The 24740-nt window shown below is 40.8% G+C and overlaps 1 protein-coding gene across 1 annotated transcript in view; it reads right to left on the reverse strand.

Annotated features, from left to right (window-relative positions):
• Positions 1–600: 600 nt before the first annotated feature.
• LOC127412588 (complexin-1-like) overlaps positions 601–24740 on the reverse strand; it is a 106407-nt gene continuing 82267 nt past the window's right edge. Inside the window, exon 4 of the mRNA XM_051649060.1 lies at positions 601–1132. Within this exon, the coding sequence (XP_051505020.1) occupies positions 935–1132 (198 nt within the window). The 3' untranslated portion in view covers positions 601–934. The remainder of the gene's footprint in view (positions 1133–24740) is intronic.

The raw sequence follows: 24740 nt of genomic DNA on the forward strand, positions 1-24740 counted from the left end.
CTCATTGTGCCAAGCTAACATTTCTGATTCCATATTATTTCATCACTCTAGTTTGCTCGAGTGTGGTGTGTATGTGCCTTACAACAAAATGAGGGACATACATTTTTTTCTAAAGGAAGAACTACAGAGCCATGTATGGACCAACAAGTTAACACTGGTGTCTGTCAGATGACAAAATCCAAAAACCAGAGTTATTGCCTTAAATTTAAATCTATTTCATCTAAAAACGGCAAAAGAAATTAGATACGGCGTACCTATAAACAAAAGCATGCATAGAGGATAAACAAAGCAATAATGTGTGATAGTTTAAGTTATTTTCCATTGTACAGTTTTCTGTCAAACTAATCAGTTAAATGTCACAATTCATGATGGCTTGAACTATGTACTACAGTAGTTTAAAGAATAGATGTCAAATTAATTTGTTTACAGTATATATCAGCAGGTATACCACATGGATCCTTCAGTAATATCTATAACAGAGCAACAATCAAAAATATGATATGATCCGGAGAACTCCCTCCAAGATAAAATTATGGCTTTTACTCTTAGTCATTGTATATATATATATATATATATATATATATATATATATATATATATATATATATATATATATATATTGTAATGTATTCATCTACAATTATTTTTTCATTTGCTATTTACAAACAAAATTAATAAAGCATGAGGATATTTTTGCTCTAAGGTCTGGACTCATGGGGCTTTACATTTGTCTTTAAACAGAGAAACAATGCAAGCATATATATATTACATTTCTAGTGCACACATTTTTCTATATTATTTTAATCAAAAACATGTTTTGACCCAGTTAAAGACAGTTGTTATGGCACGTAGATCGAGTCCAGAGATCTTAGAACAAATGTGATAAAGGTGAAGGGGAGAAAGGTGGTGGATTTCTTGACATTAAGAACCACTGTTACTTTTTATTGAACATATCTTGAAACGGGCCTGGGAGGAACTTCATGACCGTATCCACGATGCTCTCCTCTTCCTCTTCTTCATTGCCGCAGCCGGCAGGGATTGCTTTTTTAGGACGGGTCAAACTGCCTTCTGATGCCTGCTCCATGGCTGCCTGTGCCTCAGCCTCTTTCTCTTCCTTCTTCTTTATGCCATACTGAATAATAAAACAGCATAATGTTAGACAAATATCCATTAGAATATGACTTTTTTGTATCAAAGTTAATTTGGTGTCTACACTAACTAAGCTCTATATCCTCCTGATTAACACACAAATGTATAAGCATTAGGGAATTCTGATTGTAGCCAATTCTGGATTCTCTCACAACCTGGATATTAATTTAGAGACTGTTAAATTGGAATGGTATTGATGATTAGGAGTGTGCAGCGAAACCATTATCTGTATCTGTATCTGTATCTGTTGCTCTGGCAAAATGATCTGTATCTGTATTCCGATAGAACCAGATATGGGCAAGGCTTAAAACGAAAGTGTGTCAACACTAAATGAAATGCACATTTTTAAATTTAGCACTACTATATTTATAGTTCCTATAGTTAAACCATGCCTGGTATATGCCTATTCATAAAATATTAATATTATTAATGTTAATAATAATAACAACAACAACAACAACAATGATTAGAAGAGAAGAGTAAGAAAAGAACGAGCATGTTATATTTTCTCCATGTGCACACTATTTAAACCGTCATGGTTACTTTCAGAACCTCCGTTCCCTGATGGAGGGAACGAGATGTTGTGTCGATGTAGTTACAATAGTGGTCAATCTTGGGAGCCCCAAACACCTCTGCTTTTTTGAAAAAAGGCCAATGAGAATTGGCGAGTGGAATTTGCATGCCACTCCCCCGGACATATGGGTATAAAAGGAGCTGGTATGCAACCACTCATTCAGGTTTTGTGCTGGGGAGCCGAGACAAGGTCCCAGCCATTTCAGCAGGTAGTTCAGCATTGTGGCAAGAGGGACACATTGTCTCGTTCCCTCCATCAGGGAACGGAGGTTACGCAAGTAACCAGGACGTTCCCTATCTGTCACTCACTTGAAGTTGTGTCGATGTAGTGACACTAGGGGTCCCTATACAAAACGCCACAACTAGCTGAACTGTGTTACGTGAAGTGGCGGTGTGTGACGGGAAGACTGCTGTGTGCCTCGTAGCCAGCGCACCAGGCCGTCATGTAACCTCCCCCAATGCTCTTTATGAGCGTCGAACAGTCCTTCAGGAACAAGTCGACTGCTCAACAAATAGGGACAGGCTGGCCCAGCCAAGGCCTCTTTTCCTTCTCTTTTCTCCACAAAAAGAGTGGAATTTGTTAACTGACAGGGAGCTCTAAGTGTATACGTCGGGGGGGGGGGGGGGGGGGGGGTGTCACTCCAAAGGGGAAGACACCGCGGAGACCACACCCCGCCCAAAAAGTGGAAATACATCACATGGTCTTACCGAGTCTTGTCGGAAGTATGTCATGTGGAAAGTCACATGGTACGTCCTACCAAAGGGGGGAGGACTTTCTACAAACATGGCGACCAGAGCAGAGGGCCCCCGAGTTTACCAAGAGGGAAACAATTTTACGGAAGATAAAACACATGGGGTTACCTATGGGGAACCACCGCATGCGTAGCACCTACCTCAGTACAGGGCCTTACCAGCGCACTTACTGAGCCAGCAGTGAGTTTCTCCGCAAACTCGACTGCCACAGGGCTAAGGAGGAAGTCATCCGGGGATCACAGTCTGTGAACACTACTGGGAGTCAAGAGCACACATCTTCCCCTCAAGGGAGGTGAAAGGCGCTATGCGCAAGCGGTACACCTGGCCAGCTGTCCCTGAACTTACCTGCTTGTGCCTGCCACTACATGGCATGAAACCGACTCAACCCGGAGATTGTAGAACCTCGCAAAGGTGTTGGGTGTTGCCCAACCCGCTGCTCTGCAGATGTCTGTCAAAGAGGCGCCACTGGCCAGGGCCCAGGAGGCCGCCACACTCCTGGCAGAGTGGGCTTGTAACCCTGCAGGGGGTGGCACGTCCTGAGCTTGATATGCCATAGCGATGGCGTCAATGACCCAGTGGGTGATCCTCTGTTTGGAGACAGTGCTTCCTTTCTGCTGTCCACCAAAGCAGACAAAGGGCTGCTCGGAGCTTCTAAAGCTCTGCGTGTGATCCAAATAGATGTGTAAAGTGTGCACCGGACACAGCAATGTCAGGGCTGGGTCTGCCTCCTCTTGGGGCAGTGCTTGCAGGTTCACCACCTGATCCCTAAATGGGGTCGTGGGAACCTTGGGCACATAGTCCGGTCGGGGTCTCAGGATCACATGAGAGTAGCCCGGACTGAACTCCAGGCACATTTCGCTGACAGAGAACACTTGCAGGTCTCCTACCCTCTTGATAGAAGTGAGCGCAGTCAGGAGGGCAGTCTTTAAAGAGAGTGCCTTAAGCTCAGCTGACTCCAGGGGCTCAAAGGGGGCTCCCCATAGACCCTGAAGAACTACAGAAAGGTCCCATGAGGGAATGAGGTGCGGTCTGGAGGGATTCAACAGATTTGCCAACAACTCGAGGCAGTTGATGTGCCAACGTAGCCACAGGCCCATAGCATACAGTGCCCCAGCCCATTTTGGAGGTGTCTGTCATAACCACGACGCGCCTGGAGACCTGCTTTAGGGGAACGCCTGCCTGTAGAAATGTGAGGTCGGTCCAAGGGCTGAAGGGGTGGCGACAGACTGGCATGATGGCCACGCGATGTGTCCCGCAGCGCCATGCCCATCTCGGGATTCGAGTCTGGAGCCAATGCTGAAGCGGTCTCATATGCATCAACCTGAGTGGTGTGGCCGCCGCAGAGGATGCCATATGCCCCAGTTGCCTCTGAAAAAGTTTCATTGGAACCGCTGTTCTCCGTCTGAATGCCTTCAGACAGTTCAGCACCGACTGTGCGCGCCGTCATCGAGACTGAGTCTCCATGACTCCAGACTGATGTAGGTTCTACTGGTTGTTTAGATCAGTGTTAATTAATAATTATTTCTTTAGTTATTAATTAATATTTAAATTAAATAATAGAATCTAACTCATTAAAACCTCACACGGCACACCATTAAATGTAGTGCGCCACGTTCAGGAGTGGGTTTGGTTATTAGCAATAATTAATAATTATCAAAGATAATTATTAAAATCAGTAGAACATTGATGAGAATCAATATTAGTTTTTTTTAATCCTTTAAATCAACAATTATCAAAGATAATCATTAATTATTAACATCAATGAAACATTAATTAAAATTAACACTAGCTTATTGATCCTTCAAATTCAAAAATCATCAAAGATAATTATCAATTATCAAAAATCTATAGAATATTAATAAGGATTAATATCGCCGGGGCACCACCCTGGAATCAGGGACTAAAAACCAGATAGTATAACAGTATGGTAACCAAAATAAGCCTATAACACATGAGAGGAAGGTAGGTGTGTGTGTGTGTGTGTGTGTGTGTGTGTGTGTGTGTGTGTGTGTGTGAATGTGTGTGTGTGTGTGTGTGTGTAAGGTGTGACGCGCACAAAATGGCAGACGTGACCCTCGTGGAGAGTACGTCACGCGAGATTTCCGGCCAGAGAATATGGCCGCGAATGTGGGCGGAGAGAAGCCAGCTAATGGCGTCTGCCCGTTTACGGCGTGTCTCCACTTGTACGATAACTTAGGGACAAAGCTGAGCTTTATCACAAAGTTATCTACTAGCCAAAAGTGTGTGCGAGAATGTTTGTGAGGGGTCACATGTGTGTGTGGTTAGTACGAGAGAGAGAGAATAAAGTGGCGGCACCAAAGCCGGATTCGCGATCGTGGGAGAGAAAGCAGCTGTTAGTTTATCACTCAGAGACGCGGTGGATGGCTCGTAAACTGTCCCGCGGTCTTTGATTCTTTAAATGATAAACTCAGTGTGCCGTTCTCACCCGCGATGGCGGAAATATACAACAGTCCATTGTGGCTGGACTACAACACAGCAGATCTCATTCATGATAACAGTACATTACAGTAATACCTTGAGTATTATTAGCAGCAATGAGTGGACTCGGCGGTCCATAAACTGTACAAGCAATAACCTTGATACACAAGAATAACACACTATAATATTCTATCTCTGCCCAGACGTAAACCTCTTACTTGAATCGTATGAGGATGCAGACGAATGTGTGTTCATCCGTCCTTTAACTCCGACTCGGTTCCTCGAGGCTCGGGTGATGACAGGAGGCCGTTTCCTCACTCTGTTGGCGGGCGGTATGGCTGCTGATTCTCGGCGGGCTGGCAGAGAAATCAGCGACGTCGACTTGATTGAAGAGGGAAGAGAAATCTTTTCTCTTCACTTCTGCAGGCAATCGGATGAAGATGCGGATTGCTCGGCAGTCTCCTTCGGATCTGTTACAGTGTTCGGTGGAACACAGAGTAATCTCAGCTGGTGTTGTTGCTGCAGGAGGATGCCCTTGGCGACAAGCAGACAGGGTGCGGGGTCTTAAGCCGTGCCGGTGCAGGATATGTTGTAAAACCTCCGTCTGCTTCTTCACCGCCGAGAACTGCTGGGCAAAGTCCTCGATGGTGTCATCAAACAGGCCAACCTGGTAAATGGGGGCATCAAGGAACCGTGCCTTGACCGTTTCTCCCATCTCGACCAAGTTGAGCCAAAGGTGGTGCTCTTGGACCACCAGCCCGAGAGACCGCGCCGCGACCTTCGTCACCCGGAGAGTGAGGTCGGTCACCGAGCGCAGTTCCTGCATCAATCCCGGGTCAGAACTACCCTCGTGCAGTTCTTTTAGCACCTTGGCTTGGTGTACTTGCAGGAGAGCCATGGCGTGCAGGGTGGAGGTGGTTTGTCCAGCGGCACCGTAGGCTCCAGCCGTCAGGGACGACGTAAACCTACAGGCAGAACAAGGATGGGAGTCTCGGGTGCCCATGCCAGGTGGTGGCGCTCTGCAGACACAAGTGCACCGCGAGCGCCTTTTCCACCTGGGGGATCACCGAATACCCCCTGGCCGCTCCGCCATCGAGGATAGCGAGAGCGGGTGAGCTGAAAGACCGGGACCAGGCAGTAAAAGGTGCCTCCCATGATCTTGTCAGCTCCTCATGCACTTCCGGGAAAAAAGGAATGGGGGCGGGACGTGGCCGTGGGCTGTGCCCCGTGCCCAGGAACTGATCGTTGAGCCACGAGGGTTCAGGGAAGAGTGGAGGGTTTCACTCCAGCCCGACGCTCGTGGCTGCCCGGGAAAGCACGTAGATAGAAGGACCGGTGCAGGGAGCCGCTGGGGTGGCTTGCTTTCTTATGATAGCAAGCCACGACCACAGCGTTTCCATGATCATGTTCTCGCAATGAGGACGTGACTCATCCACGAACGATGTCTCCGCATGGGCAGTGCCCAGACACGTAAGAAAGCGATCGTGGCCATTGGAAGCGGAGAGATAATGACCGCAACCAGGAATAACACACAAACGGAAAGGCATCTTTAAAAAGACTCATCTTTAAAAAGACGTTCCGTGTCTGCCGCTCTTTCAGAAAGAAAATATACTCTTTTAGAATATACACTTTTAAATGTTCTGCCGAAGCACCCAGGGGCGTTCTCTGCAAACCACAGATGCAGAGGGGGAGAAGCCTCTGAAATGCGCCATAAGATCCAGCAGAGAGAGGTGAATGAACTCGTCGGATGAATTCAGAGAATATCTGAATGAGTGGTTGCATACCAGCATCTTTTATACCCATATGTCCGGGGGAGTGGCATGCAAATTCCACTCGCCAATTCTCATTGGCCTTTTTTCAAAAAAGTAGAGGTGTTTTGGGCTCCCAAAAGTGACCCCTAGTTTCACTACATCGACACAACGTCGAGTGAGTGACAGATAGGGAACTAAGCATTTATGGAGCATTTAAACAATTTTGGTAATAAAGGCTTAACCAGATGTGGATATAAATGTGGTCAACGTTAAGAGATGAACAGACGAGCTCCGCTGTGAAATCATCACTTCAGGTCAGGAATTCATTCATAAGGCTTACACTTTAGTAATAATTGACAATTTTGTCATAATTTTGCCGTTATTATGCTTTATCCTTGTGCTTCCCTTGCCTCTTGGATAATCAGTCTAATTAATATTTTTTCTATCATTTGGATGAATTTGTTATTCGTTTTGAAGTCATTATTCATGTCTTTCCGAATAAGGTATTTGGTTTCGGGCACATCCCTATTGACTATGTACCTAAAACTTTGGCAGACTGCCACCTGGCAAGCCAATATAATTATTTTCCCCTTTCAGTTAGCTCAGTAATTCACAGAACCTTCATTTAGATCAGAGACATTTTCTCAGTTACAAATAAATGTCCTATGATTTAAAATAATGTGCCGAATATTGGCAGGGAAATTAAATTAATTAGACAAGTTCTTTGATGACAAATGGACCGTTAGTTCTTTTACCCCCGAAGGGCCTGAGGCTACAAAAATGACGGCTCGTTAATTCTTGTCCATTATAATGTTTTACTCTTTATCAGAAAGACCACAAAAGGGCCTGGGTAGCTCAGTGGTAAAATACACTGGCTACCACCCCTGGAGTTTGCTAGTTCGCTAGTTCGAATCCCAGGGCATGCTGAGTGACTCCAGCCAGGTCTCCTAAGCAACCAAATTGGCCTGGTTGCTAGGGAGGGTAGAGTCACATGGGGTAACCTCCTCGTGGTCGCTATAATGTGGTTTGTTCTTGGTGGGGCACATGGTGAATTGAGCGTGGTTGCCGCAGTGGATGGCGTGAAGCCTCCACACGTGCTATGTCTCCGTGGCAACGCGCTCAACAAGCCACGTGATAAGATGTGCGGGTTGACTGTCTCAGACGCGGAGGCAACTGGGATTCGTCCTCCGCCACCCGGACTGAGGCGAATCACTATGCGACCACGAGGACTTAGAGCGCATTGGGGATTGGGCATTCCAAATTGGGAGAAAAAGGGGAAAAATACCCCCCCCCCCAAAAAAAAGAAAGACCACAAAGACATGAGAAGTAATTCTACTAAAAAAATTCTACTTAAGTCAATGAAATTTGTTTTTGTTTGTTTCTCTCTATTTATCTCATCAGTGTTTTCGACATTCTGAGTTTCAGTTTTGACTCAATTTCTTACATTTACTAAAAGTATATTCAGAGTGGTTGGATTAAGTGTAATGAACTTAACAGTATAAATTGTAACTCTGATAGATGTGAAAAACTTACATTAAGTAAAAAACATTTACAATAAAAAACATTTAAATAACGTGCATTATTAGAAATGTTTTTTAATCACAGTCTTTGAGCTGTTTATTGATATATCATAAAGAAAACTCAGGTAGAAGGTGTCATAATTATGTAATAATTAACTATATCAATTGTTAAAAAAGCAAGTGATATAGTTAAATCAACTTTCTGAACCACACTGAAGCAAATGTATATATCTACTTTACAATATGGATACTTTGATCTTGAGTAAATTTAATGGTAATAATTAAACATTGGTTCGCTGAAATGTAATCTTTGTGTCCATGTTGGTTTCTTACATTTTTTGAAAGACATTTATATAATTTTATATATATATATATATATATATATATAAAATGGTTTATTGAATTTAAAAATGTCAAGTCATATAACCATTTTAATACCAAGTAAAGGGTGTTAAAATATTTCCCTCGCACCTTGAATATGAGAGTGTACACAATAATAATAATAATAATAATAATAATAATAATAATAATAAAAATTCAAGGTAAAAAACATTTTTTTACAAACTTCTTTTTTTTTTACAAATGTATTTTTAGGGTTACTCCATTTGAACAAAATGATAACAAAATGGCAATGTGTTTCAATGCTTTTTTTAAAAAATTTTTTTAATTTTTTTTTAAGAAATAATAATAAAAGATTATTCCAAACTACTTATGCCATCATTTCTTTTTTTCAAGAATTTCAGCTTTTAATTAGACATTTATTCATTTATTTGTTTATTTAATATACTTTCTTTGGACTTAAGGTTTGTGACTTTAAATCCCTCATAAAAAAAATATTCAACTCTTTGAAGTGAAAACATGTCCATTCAAGGAATTGTTTTGAGTGATTTGCACTTTAAATGTATTTCTGAATAACTTTATAGATCCGAACATCTTTTGGCCCATAGCTATACTTCAACATTATGTGAAACTGATATATCTGCTTGGAGAAAGTGGGACCTGACTGACAGACTGGGAACAGATGATGGTTTCTATTTCCTAGAGTTTCATTCATGAGTTTCCTAGAGTCTTTCATGATTCAGTCATGAGGAATAAGGCTACAGGAAGGGGGTGGGGGTCATATGTAGGGTTCATGTTTAAGGCAAGGTGTAAAGCCCCTTGAGACACTCAGAAGCCCTGAGACATATATAATTGTGATGACTTGCGTCTGGCAACTAGCGAGGTCCGAAGATTGCTCAGGTAATCAGCAGCTGACCTTCTAACCAGTGGATTCCAGCTTTTCTCCAACCATCTACTGAGCATGTCATTTCCATCACTTATGCACGCATGGAATCTTATTAACGCAGCTTAGTCTGAGAAACACTTAAACGGGTTACTTAAAGAGAGTGCTCGGCAAACTCTGAAGTTCAGCGCGTGGATAAGACATAAGGACTTCCCTCAGTATTTCAGTCACGTTTTTCACAGAATGTGGAGATGCTGCCTTAATCCATGTGGTAAATTAGTCCCTAGGGGTGAGGGCTTAGTGGGGGTGGGAAAAAAAAAAACAGGCTTTCTTTGGGCTCCCATCCTCTTGACATAGCTTTGCATAAAATGTATCTGTTTTACACAAACTCTGTGAGCTCACAAGAGGAGATCATTCTCCATTTTGTGCAGCGAGGCGAACAATCTCTGCGACACAGAGGCCCAAGGTGCAATGTCATGAAAAATTTGTAAGTACCAAATCCATACTTTTTTCTAGCACTGACTTTAGCACATCAGTGTATCTAATCAGTGTGATCTCATTAGTATTCATTATATCCGTACAAGAACAGAACTCAGTCAAATGCAACCATACTCTCCCAAAAGTTCTGACAATTTCTGTTCTGGCCAGTCGCTCTAGAAGTTTTTTATATGTAAAAGGGGATAAGATTTAGATGCTGTCAATGCTTTTGATCCAAATGTATGAAAATGTATGTGTGCATAGGTACATACAAATACCTATGAATAATATTAAGATCAAGTTGAACTGTTAAAGAGAATGTTCTTGATATCATTTAAACAATCACAGATGAAAGGACATTTTTAGGTTGTCCTTCAAATCCATGGCCTTTTCTGGCAATGCCTGACTTTATACTCTTAAAGACTTAGACTACTTCAAGACATTCTAAAAGATTTTTCTCTATGATCTAATTATAAAGAGCTTAAAGACTGCGATTTGTGGAGAAAATAATCATATAAATTTCACCTTTAAATAAAAGCACACTGTAAAAAGTGATAACTTGATCAAACCACTACAATTAGCTGTATTGGTGTAACCTAATGCATTCAGGTAGATTCTTTTATGTTAAATAATATTTTTGACTTGGATCAAACCAGTTAATTTAGATGTTACCACATGAAAAAACATTTTTAGGTTTAAATTTGTTTGCAATTGTTAATACTGTTCATTGTGAAAAGCTTGGTCTCATTTGAATATAATTATAATCAATATTAATTAACCAAAGAAGAAGTAATTCATAACCTATTAATGGTAACACTTCATAATAACTTTCAACTTCATATAATTAAAATAGTTACAATAATTAGAATGGTCTTCATAGAAAACTTTCTTTAACCTTTTATTTTCTGTTTTGTTTTTCTGTTTCAAAAGTGGCTTTTTCTTTGCAATTCTTCCCATAAGGCCTGCACCCCTGAGTCTTCTCTTTACTGTTGTACATGAAACTGGTGTTGAGTGGGTAGAATTCAGTGAAGCTGTCAGCTGAGGACATGTGAGGTGTCTATTTCTCAAACTAGAGACTCTGATGTACTTATCCTCTTGTTTAGTTGTATATTTGGCCTTCCACATCTCTTTCTGTCCTTGTTAGAGCCAGCTGTCCTTTGTCTTTGAAGACTGTAGTGTACACCTTTGTATGAAATCTTCAGTTTTTTTTTTTTTTTTTTGGCAATTTCAAGCATTGTATAGCCTTCATTCCTCAAAACAATGATTGACTGATGAGTTTCTAGAGAAAGCTATTTCTCTTTTTGCCATTTTTGATCTAATATTGAGCTTAAGACATGCCAGTGTATTGCATACTGTGGCAACTCAAAAACAAACACAAAGATAATGTTAAGCTTCATTTAAAGAACCAAATAGCTTTCAACAGTGTTTGATATAATGGCAAGTGATTTTCTAGTACCAAATTAAATTTAGCATGATTACTCATGGATAAGGTGTTGGAGTGATGGCTGCTGGAAATGAGGTCTGTCTAGATTTTTTGCTTTAATGTTTTATTTTGGCCACTAGAGGCCCTCATTGTGTTTCATTTCAGTTTCCTGCCATTTTATCATGTGTTCTGTTTTTTGTGATTGTCAGTAAGAAATTGTTTTGTACTCTTTTGCTATTTTTGTTAATAAACTCTTCTGAGTTCTTTTAAGAAGCACGTCTGACTATTGGGATCAACTCCCTTCTGTGGCTCAGTGGTAGAAATTAAGGCTCTTGTGCCAGAGACCCAAGTTTGATTCCTGGCTCTGACAGAATAACCAAGCCACATTATGAACCCAGAGACACCTAATGCTCAAGAACTCCTGGCCACAATTGCTCAGCAGGAGTCCACAATCCAACATCATGAGTCAGCACTAGTCCAGCAGGAGACTGTGATGGCTAAACACTCACAAGTGCTGTCGGATCTCATGATTTCTGTTCGTCAGATCCTGGTCCGGCTGCCCTCTACCTCAGCTACTGCTTCTACTGCTGCCTCTGTACCCCTTCTGGATTCTTGAATATTCTCTCCTCTGATTGAACCTTGCCTACCTCCACCACCATTATCTTGTACCACAACCACAACATTTCCACAACCACAACATTTCTCAGGTGATCCCAGTGCATGTGATGGGTTCCTGACTCAATGCTCTCTCACATTTGAATTACAACCATCTTCCCCTCAGATTGGGCCAAGATCACATATGTTATCACCCTCCTTTCTGGCAAGGCTCTTTCTTGGGCAACAGCGGTCTGGAAGGCACAGGCACCCTTCTGTTCAAGTTATTCTGTGTTTGAAAAGGAGTTCAAGCGAGTCTTTGACCACCCCCTCAGTGGCCGGCAAGCCTCTAAGAGACTTCTCACCCTCTGACAAGATAATGGCAGCACGGCTGAATATGCCATACAGTTTCGGACAGTTGCAGCAGGGAGCGGCTGGAACGACGAGGCCCTCATGGTGTGCTTGCTGAATGGTCTGTCTGAGGCAATCAAGGATGATATGGCTACCAGAGAACCTGCTCGTGATCTCAAGACCCTCATGGATCAAGCAATCCAGCTGGATAATCGCCTTAGGGAGAGAAGCCTGAACCGGCCATCTGTTTCCACATTGTCTGCCAGTCCAGCACTTGCTCCAATGCTACCAGTCCCCCACGAGTCCTCGGAACCCATGCAATTGGGAAGGACAAGGCTTTCCCCATCAGAACGAGACCGTCGCATGAGAGAGCGCTGTTGTCTATATTGTGGAGTGTATGGTCATTTTTGATCTGCCTGCCCAGAGCTTTCGGGAAACGCCCAGTCCCGTACAGGCAAGGAAGGACTGTAACGGGAGTTACACGCACAGCTTCACCTTCCAACTCTGGATTGTTCCTTCCCATCACACTCACTTGGGGAGATCAAAAACACCAACTCCAGGCATTGATTGATTCAGGGGGAAGCCGGGAATTTCATGGATATTTCCTTTGCCAAAAGTCTCCAGATTCCTATTAATTCCCTTCCTGCTCCCCTAACTGCGACAGCCTTGGATGGAAGACCATTAGCTCCAGGGAAAATAACCCACCTCACCTCTCTCCTTGGTCTCGTCACTTACCAGCACCAGGAGAGAATGTGCTTTCACCTTATACAGACTCCAGAGTTTCTTATTATCCTCGGTCACCCCTGGCTCCTCCAGCATAACCCACACTTTGACTGGTCCACTGGTGCTGTTCTCAGTTGGGGTCCCACCTGTCAGACTACATGCTTGGCCCAGAATTCCCCTGATCTTGTTCTCGAGTCCCAAGAAATCCTAGATCTGTCTCAAGTCCCTGCTCAGTACCACCACCTCAAAGCAGTGTTCAGCAAAAGGAAGGCCACCTCCTTACCTCCTCATCGCCCCTATGATTGCGCCATTGAGCTGCTCCCAGGAACCTGCCCCCCCAGAGGTCGTATATTCTCTTTGTCTCCCCCCGAACGAACTGCTATGGATGAATACATTAACGAATCCCTTGTGGCAGGTATCATCCAACCATCCACTTCCCCTGCTGGAGCTGGATTCTTTTTCGTTGGGAAGAAGGATGGCGGACTCCGGCCATGTATTGATTACAGGGGCCTTAATAAGATCACTATTCGAAACCGCTATCCCTTGCCATTAATGACCACTGCTTTCGAAATTCTGCAAGAAGCCTCCATCTTCACTAAGCTTGACTTGCGCAATGCCTACCATCTCATGCGCATCAGGCAAGGAGATGAATGGAAGACCGCCTTCAACACGCCCACTGGGCACTATAAATATTTGGTTATGCCCTTCGGTCTCACCAATGCTCCTGCAGTATTTCAAGCTCTCATTAATGATGTTCTCAGAGACATGCTCAACCAATTTGTGTTTGTCTACTTGGACGATATCCTCATCTTCTCGAGTTCCCTCCAAGAACATGTAAAACACGTCAGTAAGGTTCTCAGACGTCTTCTTGATAGCCATCTTTATGTTAAACCTGAGAAATGCAAGTTCCATGTGACCAAAGTTCAGTTCCTGGGGTTCAATATCAAGCCTGGCCAGATAAAAATGGACCCTCAAAAGGTTCAAGCAGTTGTGGATTGGCCCTCCTCCTTGTCGGTAAAGGAAGTACAGTGTTTCCTTGGTTTTGCCAATTTTTATCGCAAGTTCATCCGGAACTTCAGTACTGTGGCGGCTCCTTTATCTGCCCTCACCAAGGGGAACACAACCAGCTTTAATTGGGGACATGAAGCAGAGTTGGCCTTCAGCAAACTCAAAAGCCATTTTACCTCTGCACCTATTCTCATTCTCCCTAACCCAGAAACCCTTCATCGTGGAGGTCGATGCTTCGGACGTAGGGGTTGGAGCTGTGTTGTCCCAAAGAGGGGAGGACAACAAGTTGCATCCATGTGCATTCCTTTCCCACCGCCTTACACCGACTGAACTATCATTTAGGGGATCGAGAGTTACTGGCAGTTAAGCTAGTGCTTGAAGAGTGGAGGCATTGGCTTGAGTGGGCCAAACACCCATTCCAAGTATTCACAGACCACAAAAATCTGGAATACATTCAGCAGGCAAAGCGACTCAACCCCCCCCAGGCACATTGGTCCTTATTCTTCAACCGTTTCCAGTTCATCTTATCCTACCGCCCCGGCTCTAAAAACCTAAAACCTGATGCTTTGTCCCGAGTATATGTAAACACTCCTCAGGAAGATTCTATTGCATCAATTATCCCCAGTTCCAAGATAATAGCTCCTATCAGGTGGGATCTGGAAAATACTGTAAAACAAGCCCAAGCCCGAGAACCTGACCCAGGAGGGGGGCCAACCCACTGCCTGTTTGTCCCTAAAGCTGTCCGCTCCCAGATCCTCCAGTGGGGACACTCCTCTCGTCTCACTTGTCATCCTGGTACCTCTCGCACTCTTGAGTTCCTCCAAAGACGATTTTGGTGGCCAACTATCAAGGAGGATGTGACAACATTTGTAAACGCATGTCCCACGTGCAACCAAAATAAGGTCCCTCACCGCTCTCCACAAGGGCTATTGTATACTCTCTCCATACCTCATAGACCTTGGTCTCATCTTTCTATGGATTTTATCACTGGACTTCCGCTATCCCGAGGCAACACCACTATCATGGTCATAGTTGATAGATTCTCCAAGGCCGCCCAATTTATTTATTCCTCTGCCCAAACTACCCACCGCTAAAGAAACTGCTGAATTGGTTATAAACCACGTCTTCCGAGTCTTTGGCATCCCACAAGACATCGTCTCTGATCGAGGACCCCAATTTTCCTCCCGATTCTGGCGGGCATTTTGTCAATCTCTGGGGGCTACAGTGAGTCTATCTTCTGGGTTCCACCCGGAGTCCAATGGGCAAACGGAGAGGCTTAACCAAGATCTTGAGACTACACTGAGGTGTATGGCAGCTAACAACCCGTCCTCTTGGTCTTCCTTCGTCATGTGGGCAGAATACGCTCACAATACCCTTCGCTCCTCAGCTACAGGCATGTCCCCTTTCGAGTGCCAGTTGGGATACACCCCTCCTCTATTCCCTGAGCAAGAAGTGAAGGTTGCAGTTCCCTCTGCTCAACAGTTAGTTAAACGTTGCCGCCAGACATGGAAAAAAGCCCAACTCAAGCTCTTGAAGGTCTCCCAGCAGTATCAGCACCAGGCCAATCATAGACGCAGACCTGCCCCCACTCTGCGCCCCGGCCAAAGAGTCTGGCTCTCCACCAAGAACATTCCTTTGCGGGTGGAATCCCGTAAACTTTCCCAGAGGTTCATTGGCCCCTTCAGGATTGCCAGGAAAGTAAACCCAGTTACTTACCGTTTATATTTGCCTAGGTCTTTGAAGATAAATCCCACTTTTCATGTCTCACTGTTAAAACCTGTTTTGTCTTCTCCCCCTCCTCGTATCATTGGTGGCCAGCAAGCTTACACAGTCCACAGAATACTGGATGCCCGTCGAGTACGTGGGTCCCAGCAGTATCTTGTGGACTTGGAAGGATATGACCCTGAGGAGCGCTCCTGGGTTCATGCCAAGGACATCTTGGACCCCAAACTAATTCAAGAATTTCATGCTCGCAAGTCCAGTCGTCCAGGAGGGAACGTCAGGAGCCGTTCCTAGAGGGAGGGGTCCTGTCAGAGTTTTTTGCTTTAATGTTTTATTTTGGCCACTAGAGGCCCTCATTGTGTTTCATTTTAGTTTCCCGCCATTTTATCATGTGTTATTGTTTTCACCTGTGCCTCGTTCTAGACTGTGTATTTAAGTTGATCACTTCCTTTGTTTCTTTGCTTGGTTATTGATGTTCCTAGCCAGTTACTGCCATAAGTCTGCTCTAGTTCCAAGTACTAAACTTTGTAAGCCTTTTGGTTTGTTCTTTCCCCGTGTTTATTTTTTGCTGTTTCTTTTTTTTATGTCTTTTCCCTGAGTTTTTTGGAGATTATTTTTTCCTCCTTTCGGATCCTTTTCTGGACTAAAGATTTTTCTGTTTTTTGTGATTGTCAGTAAGAAATTGCTTTTTGTACTCTTTTGCTATTTTTGTTAATAAACTCTTCTGAGTTCTTTTAAGAGCGCGTCTGACTATTAGGATCAACTCCCTTCTGTGGCTCAGTGGTAGAAATTAAGACTCTTGCGCCAGAGACACAAGTTCGATTCCTGGCTCTGACAGCCAGTATATATGTGTGTGTATATATATGGCATTGATGCAGCTCTTTGTTTTTAATTAATCTTTTTGTTTTAACTTTTTTTTTTTTTTTTTTTTTTTTTTGCATTACAAAAACTATATCTTATTTGAGAAGTAGAGAGTATAAGTGATTTAATTTTTTTAAATGTATATGCATCCTTCAATGAGCTTTAAATAAGTGCTATCTGAAAGTTCAATCCATTGGCCATCCCAGGTGCCATGCCAAAATCTTCATTATGATTGGCAAGCTCCAAAGTCGGAGATGGGCATTCAATACCGCCAGAAAGAATCTAGTTGGTTTAAAATGGAGCGGGAAATGAAGCAGTGTCAATAAATGACAGGTAATTAGGTGGACTCGAGTGCATACAGTCATCCAAAATGAAATATGGCTTGAACGTGCACTATACGTTGTGCTACATTTCATATCCGCGTGAACACGACCACTGAAGCGCACCCGTGAAGCGGGCTTGATATAGTCAGGTGAAGAAGCATTTCTGCCCTGCCAGCTAGACAAAAATGGTAACGCAGTAAACTAATTCTTCATATTTCCTCTTCTTATTCTGACTAAAACCCATTTTGGGGTGTGTATAACATCTGTGTGCATCATAATGTAATTCATTTGTCAAACGTGAGGATATCTCGTTTACTTGCAACGATCTTTCTAAAAACAGATAGCTGCAAGTTTTTTAATAACTATAAGATACAATGCCATATTTCGGCAGGTTCTTAATCATAATCATATTTTGGAGTCAATGAAATTAATAGACCTCTCAATTTTTTTATATGCAGAAATGTGCTTCGTAGCATTTATTTCCTTTCATAATGTAATGCATTCAGCCTTAATCCATCGCCTCTTAAGAAAAGAAGCAAAAGTACAATTCAAGTTTTTGATATCACAACAGGAAAACAGTTTTAATGTCTAATAAAAGTAAGTAGGCTAAATGCATTAAAGTAGCCTAGGTCTATGATAAGAAATATTTTTAATATCTTCTTTGTCACAAAGCAAAACAATATCCTACTTGATAGTATTATGTCATGCCATTGTATCTTCATCTCTCCAAAACTGCACAGAACTACTGTGTGTTCAATGTGAGGAGATGCGCTGTTCTTAAAGAGACAATAACCATGTTTTAAGAGACGCTTACATTTAGTCATTTAGCAGACATTTTATCCAAAGAGAATCACAAATGAGAAAGAGTCACAACATACATAAAAATTATAATGAAATCAATTATGTGCATTGTGCAAGTATAGGTCACTTGATGATTTTAATTTTAGAGTCCTGTGTGTTTTGCAGTATTAATAATTAATTTTAAAATAATACAGTTTGATATATATTACTTTTGGCCCACTGCCCTCAATCAAGTTTTTTGGCCCTTCATAGGAAAAAGTTTGGGCACCTCTGATCTATAGCAACGAAAAAAGAGTTAGAAACGCTCTTGCAAATGAAATATTAATACAATACAAATAAATACATGATTGTAAGGCTATATGTTTTGTCATTTTTTATGCAGTTTGAGTATTTTTACAAGAATAAGGATGCTTATATGAGAAATACTAACCAATGTAGCCTGTAGCATAATATAGAAAGTTACAAATAATAAATGTTATGCCTCATTTTATGAACAGAATCCACAAATGATTGGAAGATGTTGTGTACATTCTGTGGGGTTTTGAAGTAAGTTTGGAGCATCAGAAATAGTTCCTTCCTTGTGTTAATTGTATTTGAATATTTTGCAATAAGTCAAGGTCAAATGTTATTCCTAGCCATCAGATGCACCTGTTACCTGCCGCAATGATATTTCATAATGAATTCTATCAAGAAAATCCACGTTTGAACTTTTTTTTCCCCTCTAGTAAGACCTTTGATATTAGTGCAAAGATGTACTGTAAAATATTAGTAAAATTTTATTTATTTTTTTCCTGTAAAAAATTTACTTGAGAAGCTACACTGCATATTATATTTAGGCGTTTTTTAGAGCATGTAGTTTATATATGTGTATTTTATACACATTTTTTTTTTTTTACTGTACTGGCCGATTTTTCTTTATTTTTTTCACTTGTTTATAGTCAAAAACAAGTGAAACAAATCTGCCAGTGCTGAAAAAGTAATTCAAAGTATTTAGATTACTTTACTGACAATGAGTAATGTAATGGAATATGTTACAAATTACATTTTGAAGCATGTATTCTACAATCTGTTGTGGAATACATTTTAAAAGTAACCCTCCCAACCCTGATTATAATTGTGTTTACAATTATACAATAAGTTATAACATATTATAAGGCATATTATGGGACAAATACATTTTAATGCATTTATAATGCCTTTACAGCACATTATAAATATGGGCTTGGGCTTCATAGAAAGTATATGTAAAAAGTGAAACAAAGTTATTAAGCAATAATTTGATACATGCAGATACATAATCGACAGTTCATGCACATTCAAATCTGAATACATTAATGTTTCATGACATTTCTGTTTGAATATGTATAATATAATGTTTAACAGAACAATAGTTAATGTAATAATGTTTTTTAATTTTATAAACACTGTCTTTCATTAAAATTAAATTTTATAATCCCTGGGTCTTCCCATGCCACCTTTTCTTCTTTTTTTCCATAGTCACGCAGTAAAGCAGCCATATGGCAGTATCAGCACAGGAACTCAAGCATAGTTAATCTCTGTTTCTCCACAGTAATGGAAAGCTTGCCAAAGCTGGACTGTTATTTTTCCAGTCCCTCTGGTTCACAGCATGCACCCTTAGGGCCCTGCCATCCCAATTTGCAACGTACCGCTCAACTGCAACTTTCCACAGTGTTACATTCAGCTTCCCCCAAAAGCCAATCAAACAAAGAAAAACTCATAACTACTTTTCACAGCCTGATCTCTTGAAAATTATGTGACTGTGGAGCCATTTTTACAAAATGTTATTTTGGTTCAGTTCACGTATCACGGCAGTTCCACATTTAAATGTCCACTGTGTGGTGCTAAAAGCAATTTTTCTCCCAAACGGATGAGGTTTATAAGGTTCATTTTCTATTTAGTTTTAAATCAACAAAACCGATGTCCCTAACCGAAACCTTAAACCTAAACCTAAACCCAACCAATAGTGTCATAAAACCAAATGTGAGAGAAAAATGCAATTGCTAAAAAATAAAAATAAAAAATAAAAATCATTTTGTGGTGCTTTTATCAGTTGAGCAATCTGATCGTACTTAAACAAGCTTGAAAAGTAGTTAGTTATGTAATACGAACATTCAAATATATCGCCTTACAAGTTATGCACTATAGAAAAAAATGTGTAGATGTCATAAGCATAAGCATTGTGTGAGGAACAGAGTGAAAAGTAAATATTTATTAACTGATAATCTACTGTTTTACTTGTGATTTGTGTGCAAAGGAATAAAAGGCATGGTTTTTGTGGCGCCTCTAGTGTTAATTTCACTAGGAAACTGCTGCAATATATACAAGGAGCCACTTTTGCAATAATGTAGGTATAGTAATATGATTTTATGAGACTAGGTTTGTGTGGCAGCGGGGGCGTGGTCAAGCATCTCTCCGGAGAGAGAGAAAGCAGTAAGGGCGCTTTCACCTGAGCTAAATTATGTCTAACACCTGTCTCTCTCTCACCGCGTCTACTGGCGGTGTGGCTCTTTTATGCCGCTCTCCCTGTGCTCACTGAAATTAGAGACAGGTGTTAGACATAATTTAGCTCAGGTGTAAGCACCCTTACTGCTTTCCCTCTCTCCGGAGAGATGCTTGACCATGCCCCCGCTGCCATAGTTTGCATTTATGTTATGTTCAAATAATTTAATTGAATCCTTGAATCACTATGTGCCATTGTATTAATACAGGTTTGTAAAAACTTAAAGCGGCACTATGGAACTTTAAGCTCTCTAACGACATCTGTGGTTGAAACCTAAAATTGCAAGTAACTTGCAGAGGAACATTTTTGTGTAAGTTGTGTGTCGGTACTGCTCTCTGGGCGGATGAATCTTATGGTTTGAGGTCAGGGTTAGCATTTATAACCGAGATAATAATTGCTTTGAGCAAGATAAACAAAACTCTTATTCACATATTTTAATCTGATTATACATGTGTTTTATCCACCACATATCTTTTGTATTGAACTACATATATCCCATAAGGTACATTTATATGAACTCATGATATGGCTGATACGAGTTCAATTGAAGACACTTTATTTTTATATTACAATCTACAGCCTCAGTGTACAATGCAAGTAAATGTAATACTACAACTGTATTTTACTGCACACTATAAAACTAAACTAAAAACCCTCAAGGATGATTCAATAATGATAGGGAAGAAATATACTTTATTAAACATGAAAATAATATGCAGAAATATGCAGTGAAACAATTACAATAATAAGCAGTTTCCTTAATCATTTCTTTGGCAAAAAAGGCATAATAGAGAGATGGTTACACACAGAGCTGTATTAACGCACAGGCTTACCGGGGCTTAAGCAGGTATTCTCCCCCGTCATTGGTCTCGGCAGGGTGCATATGTAAACACTTTCAGCGGGAGATGCTGGCGCAAACACAGAGAGGGTGTGCAACGACTAAACTCATCCGTGTAAGCCCCAGAGCACATTAATGCGGCCCTGGTTACACGCTAAACAAATGAATAAGTACTGTACATTACTGTGCTAAGAAATCGGTACATTATAAATAACTTGAGATTAGTATACCGATCACGGGAAACTACCTTCTAGTACACTGTAGCCTACCTGTAATGGAGTTTAAACAGAACATCTGCTAAAAGAGCAACGGAAAGTGACAACAGCTTGTGCATTTCTGTGACTGAGGTAAAAGGAAGAAGAAAACAGTGGTGCACACACACTGTGTGTACACTGAAACGACAGCAATGTTATAAAATACTCAGAAGTCATGAATATTAGTAAACATGCTACAGTAACTTCACCAGAAAACATAGCCAATTAAACACATAACAATCAGTAAGCACAATATCCCCCCCCCCCCCAATAGCCTAAAGTTCGATTAATTAAAGCATGACAAGCAATATAAGCTTCAAGAACCCTACCAGAAAACATATTCAAGTGTTATAGCAAGTAAACAACTTTGTCAAACCATCCAGAGACTGATGTCCTCCCGTTGCTGACCTGATCTGTGACTGACTGAACTGCCATCGCTTCACCAGCCGGCACACCCACGACATGGTAGCCTGTACTTCTCTGTTCTTACGGACATGACATAGGAGGGATGACGGAAATGTTTTCACACCAAATCCGACCTGACAGCTAAAAATATACATAATTTTTGTAGACCTACCATAGTGAATCAGGGTAAGATAATGTTTTGAACACAGATTTTTTTATGTACCTAAACAAATCTTACGTAGTGTAGCTTTAATAAACACACAGGTCTCTATTTTAGCTTGAGCTAAGTCTATGCACAAGTGGGTTGATAAAATTGCATGTGCAAAGTGCTAATGGGCTGGGTGAAGTTAGTATTTTAAACTTCCATAGTTATGTGGCATACCATACCACTTGTGGTATTCAAATATCGAGAAACACTGGCCTTGAATGACCGTATTAACATTTTGACGCTTTATAATGGTATATTAATATTTCTAATGGTTCTCATGAGAAGTTGTAATAATAGTATGAGATGGTGAAATCATAAGAAATCGTAAGAGTTGGCCTGTACAAAAACATACAACTTTTATTCCTATTGAGAAAAGTAAATGAACCAATGAACAATGTTATTACCAATCTTTCTAAATGTAATACCTGACCCATACCTAAACCTAAGCATCAGGTGTAACTTCTTACCCAAACCCTAAACCTAACCATGATTTTAATAGAAAAAATGTAGCTGCAAGCAGCAATTATAGGGTCAAGCACACCAATGGAATACATTTAGATTAAATATAGAATTCCGGTGAAGATTTTAAGCAGAGTTGTGAAAAAAGACATTTGTTTTATTACCTATAGTGTTGTACAAATGCTTATCAATTTTGACCAATAGGTGGCGCTGTCACCAAATTGATATCGTATTGTAAAGGCTTCGTCACAATGCCATATATGAAGTTTCATGTCAACACACCAAAGCATTCAAGAGATACAGCCTCAAACCCTTATTGGCATACTGCCATTAAATGCGTTGATGCGTTAACAAGAATGGTTTAGCTTTTCATACCTTTTTTTCATAACTTTTTGTCATGAGTGTCTCTAGATGATACATGTGAAATAAAAAAAGTAAGTTTTAAAAAAGCCTGACAGGAAGTATGGCCGAGCATGGCAAATTTGGTATCAACGTACTCTGCATGACCCAAGGAAGTCTCATGCCAATAGGCCAAATGAATCAAAAGCATTTATTTGTATCTTTTGACCAATAGGTGGTGCTGTCATCAAACTTTTTAAGTACCTTCAGGACATGGCCCAAATGACCAGTGTTGGGTAACGTTACTTTTAAAAGTAACTCGTTAGAATATTGCATTACTCCTTAAAAAAGTTACTTAATTAAAAAGAAAATTTTTATAGAAGGTAAAATGTTACGTTACTTTTGCGTTATTTTTGTGTTATTTTCTTCTCACGGCCTCTTTCTCTTCTGCTATACTATGCATTCCATACAAATAAGCCATGCATTGCATACAAAAGAAATTACAGGTCACGCTAGCTACTGTACAACACTCAAGTCAAAACATCATAGTAAACAAACAGATATTTAGAAAGTAGGTCTTCACGTCATATTTATAATAAAGAATCAATAACATGACTATGCATGATTTGTTTTTCCATCAACATGGCAGCCAATATAAATAATGAAGAATAACCACTATCTTACCTAAAGCAGCAAAGTCCAACACTTGAACCTGCAGCATATATGTCATCATGTGCTGTGCCCATCGACAATGTCAGAGTCAACATAAAATATTTTTCAAAAGTCAGGATAAAATTCAGTGGGGAATGCCAGCCTAACATGTTCAAGGAATGTGTCTGATAATAAAAGAATATTTTTTACTTAAGTTATCTTAACATTATACAACATCAAAGGCGCATATTTATGCAACTTGAATGGAATCTTTTTTAATGCAATCAATATGTCATAATAACAGTTTGTTTTATGAATCAAACTACTTGTTTATTATAAAACAAAAATGTAGAATCTTTTTAGAAACAAATACATTTTCTCTGCATACACAATAGATGTAGAACGTTGCTCAGAGCCACTGATTCAGAGTCAGCTTTTCTCATCCCATTCTCCCAGTTACGGGGAGCTGAAACACGGAGCAGTTCGGCTGCATAAGTCAGTGAACTGAGCGGGTATTTTTCACTAGTCTTATAATTCCTCTGCCTAAACGCATTTACTAATTTTTTTTAATGCAATGTGTATTAACACATGAATCACTCGCATTTCACTCAACCGAATGTTGACCTCATATTACACTAAAACACGCAATTTGTCCAGCTTGTATAGCTAATACACATGCGCGTTAGTGAGTTGATTGACAGGTGATGTCTGTATCTAAAAGGTGATTGGCTCTTTTACCTGCAAGGTGGGACTTCCTTTCTACATCCATTGACTGTTGGGTGCTAGAGCTTCTTGGTTGAGCGTTCCAATTTCTCCCATTCATTTAAATAGAAGTGACTCATCTCTGCTAAATAGTCTCTGGCCTCAAACTCCATAGAATTACAGTGCCCATCATGCACTACATCTTCTCCCCGAAGTTTGCACACTTTTACTCCTGATTTCTCGCAATACAGGGAAAGTAGAGGTGTACAATAGCAACGCGTTACTTTATTTTAAAAGTAACTCCGATATTATGGTCTAAAATGTAAAAAAATGCAGTTACTTTACTTGTTACTCAGAAAAGTAATCTGATTACGTAAATTGTGTTACTTGTAACGCGTTACCCCCAGCACTGAAAATGACACATACCAAATTTCATAATGATACGCCAATACGCTTATCACCTATAGCAATTTAACACAAAATTCAAAATGGATGATGCCCATAATGGCGGACATAGGAAAATTGGGTATCATATATGATACCATGACACCAGGAATCTAATGAGATCAGCCTTATAATTGTAGGCCAAACTATTCAGAAGTTATAAGCAAAAATATCAGTTTTTATGTATCCTGACCACTACGTGACACTGTGCCAAAACGCTGCAGGTACC

Source organism: Myxocyprinus asiaticus, chromosome 22 (assembly GCF_019703515.2).
Source record: "Myxocyprinus asiaticus isolate MX2 ecotype Aquarium Trade chromosome 22, UBuf_Myxa_2, whole genome shotgun sequence".
Taxonomy (NCBI): Eukaryota; Metazoa; Chordata; class Actinopteri; order Cypriniformes; family Catostomidae; genus Myxocyprinus; species Myxocyprinus asiaticus.